Source organism: Mustela nigripes, chromosome 12, assembly GCF_022355385.1.
Source record: "Mustela nigripes isolate SB6536 chromosome 12, MUSNIG.SB6536, whole genome shotgun sequence".
NCBI lineage: Eukaryota > Metazoa > Chordata > Mammalia > Carnivora > Mustelidae > Mustela > Mustela nigripes.
The window spans coordinates 32,088,533-32,097,219 of NC_081568.1; the positions used below are offsets into that span (position 1 = coordinate 32,088,533).

Genomic DNA, 8,687 nt, shown 5'->3' on the forward strand with positions numbered 1-8,687 from the left:
CAAAAGAGATATTATATACTTGTCTTTCTAAAATGTCTGCTCCAGTCATTTTGTAGCACAATTCAGTATGAATTTTCTCCTTCTCAGTAGCAAATTCTATTAAAGTCTTAATTAAAGATATTTTTCAAGGCCTGCATGTTTTTCGGAAGACCCTGATGAATAAGAACAGGAGCTTCTCTTAAAATAAGCCTATCACAAATAGAAAACTCCAGGTTTGTCAGCCTCCAAGGCTGATGTTTTAAAATACCTGCTATTGGTATTTAGTCTTTTTATTTTTATTGTGGTAAAACAGACATAACGTAACTTGTACCATTTTAGCCATTTGTAAATGTACGGTTCAGTGCACTAAGTGCTTTCTCATTATTGCACAGCCATCATCCAGTCCATCACACTGTCCATTTCCAGAGCTTTCTCATTTTCCCAAACTGACACTCTGTGCTCATTAAACACTAACCACTCATTTCTCCCTCCCTCCATCAATATTTAGTCTTGTCATAAAGATATATGATGATAACAAAGCTATATGTTCTTTAAGGCAAAGGTCTTCTGTCTAGCTAATTCTACCAGTGATATTTTTTTATATAAAGAAATTATAGTAACTTCTAGAAAACATTAAAAATCTAAAATTTCATTCTTAGGAATGATAAGTAAATAAAGTTTTAAAAAATATTTTTTCTTGTTTCGTTGAGAAATAATTGACATACATCACTGTAGAAGTTCATGATGGTTTGATTTATATCTATTGTGAAATGATTACCACAGGAGGTCTAGTTAACATCCATCATCTCATTAAAATACAATAAAAAAAATTTCTCCTCATGATCAGAACTCACAGGATCCAGTCTCCCAATAACCTACCTGTGTATCATAGAGCAGTGTTAACCATAGTCTTTGTGTTGCACATTACATCCCCAGTACCCATTTACCTTATATCTGCAATTTTGTACCCTTTGACCACCACCTTTGTATTCCCACTTCCCTCTTCCCCTGCTTCTAGGAAATAAACTTCTAAGTGTAATGCAGAGCTCATTGACATGACTTTATCATGAACTTTAGTTTTGGTATATTTAGATCAGACTTTCTCAACCCCAACACTATTAGAATTTTGGACCTGGTAATTCTTTGTTGCGGGAGCCAGTCCTGTGCTTTGTAAGCTATTTAGCAGCATTCCTGGTCTTTACCTCCTCAATGCCTGTGGCACCCCCTTACCCCTGGTTATGATTATTTTGGAATAATATTAAATTTCAGAAAAGTTGCAAATACAGTTTTCATATACCCTTACCATGTTCTCATGATATTAACATCTCCTATAACTTGACATAACTTAGTTGGTTAACTAAGGCATTTAATATTAGTGTAATACTATTGACTCAACTACAGATTTCATTTTTTCACTATATCCATTTAATGTTCTAGGATCCAATTCACAATATGACATTGCATCGAGGATAACGGTTCTTTAAAAGGAAATGTTAAAGAATGAGTCCTTATTACAAACGTGACTGGGCATGGAAGGCTAAGCTTCACATTGCTCCCATTTGTTACAAGTAACAAATTGTTCACAAGATTTTACCGTCATGTCTAAAGCTCTTAAGTTTTCCAAAGTGAGGGAGTATGTCACAGGTTGTGCATCCATAAAAATATGCTCTTCAGATAAATTACCTTTATAGGTATAACCAACATAGAACTAGTTTTATGCTGGGAAAGTGTATGCCACTGAATTCCCTTGTCATGAAGCCGGCAGGCGGTGGAAATAGCAGGAGATCTTAGGCTATTCATCTTGTAATCAGGGATAGCTGAGGAGATGGCAGGCAAAAATTAAGCTCTTGTTAGCTGGAGCAACGTGTTTTCCTGCCAAAATTGGAATGATGATTGACGTTTGATCGGTTTGTAAAAAACACAAAGCAGTGGATACGATTTTATTAAATGTAAATACCTTTAGATATTCACTCATCATTGAAAGGAAACCAACTAGACATTTACATGTGAGAGGTTATTCTACATCTTGGGGTACCAGGAATTTCTCTACGTATGGGTCACATTATGTTGCTTTCTGTCCCACTATAGACAGAGTAGGTAAAATGCAGTCCAGACAGCAGTTTATAAAGAGCAACTTCTTAATGAAAGGGAGCCTGCTCCACTGGCCTTGAATTCAGACAAACATGAACTTAAATCCTGGCTTGGCCAATCTGTTAAGCGTGTGAACTAGCACCAGTTTCTTCACTTTTTTGACTCTTAGTTTCTTTCTTTCTTTTTTTTCAAGATTTTTTTTTATTTGACAGAGAGAAAGAGAGTGAAGAGTACAAGCAGGGGGAGCAGCAGGCAGAGGGAGAGGGAGAAGAACACTGCCCGCTGGGCAGGGAACATGATATGGGACTGGATCCCAGGACCCTGGAATCATGACCTGAGCTGAAGGCAGAGGCTTAACCTACTGAACCACCCAGGCGTCCCTGACCCTTAGTTTCTTTAACTCTGAAGTAAGCATTTGTTAAGGAAGATTAAATATCACAATAGTCTATGCTCACACAATAGGGACTGCTCGAGAAATGCTAACAATGAAATTATTTGCAGGGTTCTCCTCAGAAGGCTCTGTCTCCTGTAAAATGTTTTACAGCTTTGTTTTTTGACTGTGCAAATTTGTGGCAGCTGGGACTATTACAGAATCTGGTTCAACAATTAAAATAACATTCTGTTTACCACAAAGCAGCGCTTCGAATGACGGGCTCTCCCTCATCCTTCTCTTTCAGATGCCCCCTTGCCGCCAGCAGTGCCTGAATGTCAGCGCTGGGAGAAACTGAAGAATTCAAGATGTGTTTGTAAAATGCCCTATGAATGTGGGTAAGCTCCTTCTTCGCTTGCCTCTCCCCATTTTATTTTATTTAAGATGAAAAAAAAAAGCACGTCAGTAGCTGATAGTCTCTCTGTTAGATCAAAAGTATTGCTGAACCAAGGGTTAGGATCTTTGTTTGCCTTTGAACCTGGCCCCATCTGCTGCCTGTTGCTTGCCTGGGTCGCCAGGGCTGACACCCTCAGCGTTAAGCAGTGCTCTGCTGTCTAGAGAAAGGCTGAATGCCTCGGGCATTGCTTGTTGTATACATGAAATGCGGCAAAATGAAAACACTGTCCCGGGAGGATTTAGAGCTTGAGGAGATGAGGGTTGAAATTCCCTTGACATATAAACTCTTACGCAGCGTACCAACAGAGATACAAGAAGCTGCTTTTCCCATTCTGGAAATGGCTGTGTCTCCAGATGTGCGTTATGAGAATGCCACCCATCTTGCAATCAGGTGGATCTGCTGTAGGTGGATAGCTGAAGTAGGTACTCGACGTCTGTGTTATGGTCCTGGTCGGATACAGGAGGCGTGATCGCCTTAGCGCAAGACGAGGTTTCCCAGTGGCACTATTTATAAAGGAAGGGAAGGAAACTGCATGCCAGGAGGCAGTACTGAGGCAGTGCCAGTTGCGAGGGTACATATCTGTGCCCGGGCCTGAAGCAGTGACCACACAGGCTTTTCTGCAAAGCTGGAGACAGAGTAGACTGTGCAGATGGCAGTTGAGGCAGAGCGGAGTCCCTCATTTTAGGGATCTCAGAGACACCCGTCCTAGAGTGAGTCAGGGCATTAAACATGCTCTAATCTCTTGCCACGGATCAAATGCCCCTGAAGCTAGAGTAAAACACACTTTACTGCCCACTTATAGGTGACCCTTGAACAACATGAGGGACTGGGGTGCTGACCCTCCCTCACAGTAAAAAATCCACGTATAACTTTTGACTCTCCCAAAACTTAACTGATAGATTATTTTTGACTGGAAGCTTTACCAGTGATGTAAATTTTTTTTTTTTAAAGATTTTTATTTATTTATTTGAGAGAGAGAGACAGAGAGACAGAGAAAGCACAAGCAGGGGGAGGGGAAGAGTAAGAGGGAAAAGCAGGCTCCCTGATGAGCAGGTAGTCCAATGCTGGATTCGATCCCAGGAGCCTGGGGTCATAATCCTAGCTGAACCACCCAAGTGCCGGCCTATATTGTATTCTTATAATAAAGTAATCTAGAGAGAAGAAAATACTATTGAGAAAATCATAAGGAAGAGAAAATACATTTATACTATTGTCTGTATCAAAACAATTCTCTATAAGTGGACCCACGGTGCAGTTCAAACTACTGTTGCTGGGGGGTCCACTGTACTTGGCTTTCAATTATATTGTCCCCAAAACACATATTCAACTTCTTGAACACCTACAGTGGGTAATGGTGATTGTGGCCTTATCTTACAAGAAGTAACTTCTTGAAAGAAAAATACAGCTAAACAGTGTAAATGGCAGTGGTCCTCTGCCCTGGAATGTTCTGACTGTGGTATTGTTTTTTTAAGAATCATTGTTGACTTTGATTCACTTTCATCCTCTTTCCAACTTCTCTGATTCATTTAGTTTATCTGCAGCCTGCTGTTTATAGACACCGTGTGAACTTTCCATCAGAGACTGATAACAATGGCTTTGCAAGGTCTCTGCCTTTGGAGCAGTTCTGAGTAGTTCGATTTAAAGCTTAAGTAAACAGATAAAAGAAAGATACAGAGGATTTGTTTTTGTGATGTAAATAACTCCAAGTCAATTTAGCTCTTGGTCACTGAAGAAAATATTAGAGCTAAAGATGTATAAGAATAAATGTAAACTCGATCTACCATACAAAAATAGTGAAAGTGAAAGGGTTCACAACAGTAATGCCTTCCTTGCCCATCAACATTCAGAAAGGTGCTCGTTTTTATTAGTGACATTTTTAAAAAGCCAAATCTCACCATTTTAGCACCCATGCTTAAGAAAAAAAAGTAATACATTTTTACAGAAATATTTCTAAACTACTTTGTAAACGTCAATACTTTAAAAAAAAAATCCCATTGAAAATACGATTTCATCTTCCCTTGAGGATTTGGTCATCAAGTATTGGGCATGCCGTATTATGGACATGAATTCTCAGGCCTGCTGGACTGGCAGGACCTAATTCTCCTGCAGCCTGTAGTCCCACCGGACTACAGTCTCGGAGTAGGTGATCTTTGCTGATTTCTGCCGCCTGCCTGCTTGTCCACCCACCAGTGTCCCCAAGCATACCTCCTGTTCTCTTCTAATTTGCTCTATCTGATCTGCTCTAGAAGAAACTAGATCAACACGAGGTATCTAAGCTTGTAAAAATTGTGAGCAGATAAAGAGCAAAATATGTTCATTTTGAAGATATGAGGAGGGTGAGCCCCAGGCATGAAGGAGATTGGAGTTTCTGCTCCATCTTTTTGCTGCGGCTCATAGCATCAGTCAGACTCCCTGAGCTCAGAGCCTCTCCTTTTACGTCTCATGCTCCATTTTGAAGACTGAAAATCTTCTACATATTGGAATTAACAAATTTTTGTTTCAGATCCTCCTTGGATGTATGTGCTCAAGACGAGAGAAGCGAAAGGATACTGCGTCTGACCGTTTGCAAGATGCGTGTTCTCCAGTGTCAGGGTAGAAATTATACCCTTGCTGCGGGGGACAGTTGCACTCTGCCTGCCCCCACTGAGAAAGCCTGTGGCGCCTGTCCACTCTGGGAAAAATGTGATGGTAAGGGGCATTTCATATTTGTAATTATAACAATGTTAAGGTGGTAGGACTGAGGTTTTTAAAACTGTAGGTTCTGGTTTAGCAGCAAATCCAAGCAGATCCCCGAGGATGTGAAAGTCTCAGGCTGGTCTGAGTGACCTGTCCTTGCCCACAGCCTTCCCTGGGGGGTCGGGGCGGGGATCAAGAACCCAAAAGGACAAAGCCCCTTCCTTGTTGGTCTGAATGTCCTCCCAAACACTGGCGCTTCCCATTCCCCCTTCATGGTTTTTGCTCTGTCCTTGTGTTATCCATATTATGTACCCATTTTAAAAGATAGACTCATAAAAATACCCATTTTTTTTTAAAAAAGGAAATTTTCTCATCACTTTCTTAAAAGGAAATATCACTCGCCACAAATACTAGGTAACTATAAGAACACATGTAATGAAACAAAATGAGGCTGTAGATTCTAGCCAGATGCTGCCGGCAGCTTGGGGCTTGCTGCTTCTGTGGGATAAAGGGAGTTTAGCAAGAGCTAGGGGAGTGTTAAAAGCCTATCAGTGCCAAGGTGACACTTTCTCCTAGAAGTAATCAGAAGAATTTGAAGAGAATAGAAAAAAGAGTTACTTTTTCAAGTTGTGGTTTGAGATTTGCCAGTGCTAGGTCCAAGTAGCCCTTATGATGAACTTGGATAACACCCTTGCCTGGCCTTCCCCAGTTCTGGCTGTGTTACCAATGGGGAAAGCCCTCGTGCCTGGAGCCAAGTCATTGTCCTCAGTTTCCCCACCTGCAAATTTGGGAGCTGGACTGTGTGATCTCTGCCAGCAACTCAGGCTCTCCCCTTCGCCCCTTTCCCCTGGATCCTGGGTAGTTTGTGGTGCAAGCCAGAAAGTACCGAACTCCAGCTATTGGGTTCCATTAGGATTGTCAGTTACCAGTGGGCTGGTTGACCTTGTCACTTCTTTGGGAGCCAGCTGGCTGGCACCTGCAACACACAGAGAGAATTCCTCCTCATTTCTGACTTGTTTTTATGGGATATGTGGCCGTTTCTCTTTTATGCCCCGCATCTCAAAGCTAATTGAATTCTTTTCTTTGTCCTTGTTAGAGCCTTGCAGCAACTTGGTCTTTACTGCTGTCTCCTTATCTGTCGGGTGTTGGGGGATTACTCAGTTTCTGGCTTTGCTAGACAGTAGCGCAGAGGAGTGGAGCACTGGGAAGCCCCGGACTTGGAGAGAGCTGGCTCGTGTGGGTCCCGCCGATCTGGTGGCCAGTCTCAAACCCTGCTTATTCTGAGTGGAGCGACATGCCTCGCTTTCTGGGTCCTGCTGCTTTCCTGGGGCGGGGACGGGGGGTTGGTTGTTGCGATCCCCGAGGCAGGAGCTTCTAGAGCTCTCTGGAAAGCATCGTGCTTTAGGAGGTCATGTGCCTTGGCTCTCCCCCCTCCACCACGTGCCACTGAGCCTCTGTCGTTGTTTGTGTTTGCAGCCCAGAGCGGCAAATGTGTCTGCAGGGAAGCATCCGAGTGCGAGGACGGCGGCTTTAGCGTCTGCGTGGAAGTGGATGGCGTCGAGCAGACGATGAGCGAGTGCGCGGCCGGCGTGCTCAGGTGCCGAGGACAGGACGTCACTGTCACCAGCACGCAGCCCTGCGCTGGGGGCACCCCGTAGGCTCCCGGGCCTCTCAGCCGGAATCCCGCAGCCACTGTGGCTGAGTTCAAACACATGTAACCAAGCACTCAAGGCGGCTCTGCCCGCGTGGAGGAACCCTCCCCCTCCCTCCTCCTCCCTCCTCCTCCCTCCTCCTCCCTCCTCCTCCCTCCTCTTGCCTCTGCACTGTCTCTCCTCAACTCCCAGCCGCGGGCACCAGCATAGCCCCCTGTTCGGCCAAACCCCAATCCAGACAACACTCCTTCTCTTCTTAGTTAAAATGTCAGCCAGGATGAGCAGCGCCCTCGAACCTGTGCAGGAGCTGTGTGTTTTTGGACAAACTGCTCACTTGTCTGGACCTTGACTGTTTAAATCTGAAAATGAGAGGCTTAGAGCAGAGAAACTCGAATACTCCCTTCAACCCTAGGATTCATCAATGTATGACAGATCCCACCTATGGGCCCGAACACCCTGTACGGATGGATTAGGAGAACAGTAAGATGAGAGAGGTCGGCTTCCCTCTGGGACGATGAATGCGAAGGGGACCTTGAGTGGAAGAAGACAGATACAATTTTCCATTCCAAGCTGCGATCTCGTGCTTCTGCCTGTGGACTTCAGCACCCCGTGTAGGGATCCCTACATCTTATCTGGACATGGAACCCCTGAAATGTCAGAACCACTGTGCTCTCATCACTGACACCTTCTGCCTTCTTGTCTGAGCACAAACACAATCCCTTCTTCTCTCTGGGGCTTTTCTCTAGTGCGTGTCAAGTGCCCCCTTTCCCCTTTTTTCTTTTGTAGGAAGCATGAGTTCATGCCTGAGCTATTGAGAGATCATGAATTTGACAGCACTGTTTTCTCAAATATGAATACATGCTTGGATTTTTCAGGGGGCCATACAGGTACATCAGTTTGAGACACTAGCCTTCTATTTATCCCTTATTCATCTTTCATCAAAACAAAAAAGCAGCTGTGGGAGATGAAATGAGTGGGCTTAAATGGAATTTAAAATATGCTTTCATATACAAATAATATCTGTGTACTTTTCTGGTACTGATAAATACATTTCAACAAAACCTTAGTTAAAATGACAATGATTAAAAACTCATTAAAGATACTGTTCTTTGGAATTTTTTTTATTATGTTTAATTTTAAAGACTCCATGAAGAATTATGTGTTCTTTTTAAATATATTTTTGTTTTTTAAACTGCTTTAGTGAGATATGATTGACATGGAAAAAGCTACACACACTTCATATATAAAACTCCAATGAGTTTGGGGATAAGTATACATCAATCAAGACCATAAACATATCCATCATCTCCTAAAGTTTTCCCCCACCTCTCTTGTTATCATTGTTGTTGTTATTTATTTATTTATTTTCATGGTAAGAACACAACATAAGATCTTCCTTCTTAGGAAACAATTTTAAAAGAATTTATTTATTTATTTGACAGGCAGAGATCTCAAGTAGGCA

The 8,687-nt window shown here is 42.7% G+C and overlaps 1 protein-coding gene across 1 annotated transcript in view; it reads left to right on the top strand.

Moving 5' to 3' along the window:
• C7 (complement C7) overlaps positions 1–8,327 on the top strand; it is a 51,897-nt gene extending 43,570 nt beyond the window's left edge. The window contains exons 16-18 of the mRNA XM_059417056.1: positions 2,748–2,838; positions 5,401–5,585; positions 7,050–8,327. Of these exons, the coding sequence (XP_059273039.1) occupies positions 2,748–2,838; positions 5,401–5,585; positions 7,050–7,231 (458 nt within the window). The 3' untranslated portion in view covers positions 7,232–8,327. The remainder of the gene's footprint in view (positions 1–2,747; positions 2,839–5,400; positions 5,586–7,049) is intronic.
• Positions 8,328–8,687: the final 360 nt, after the last annotated feature.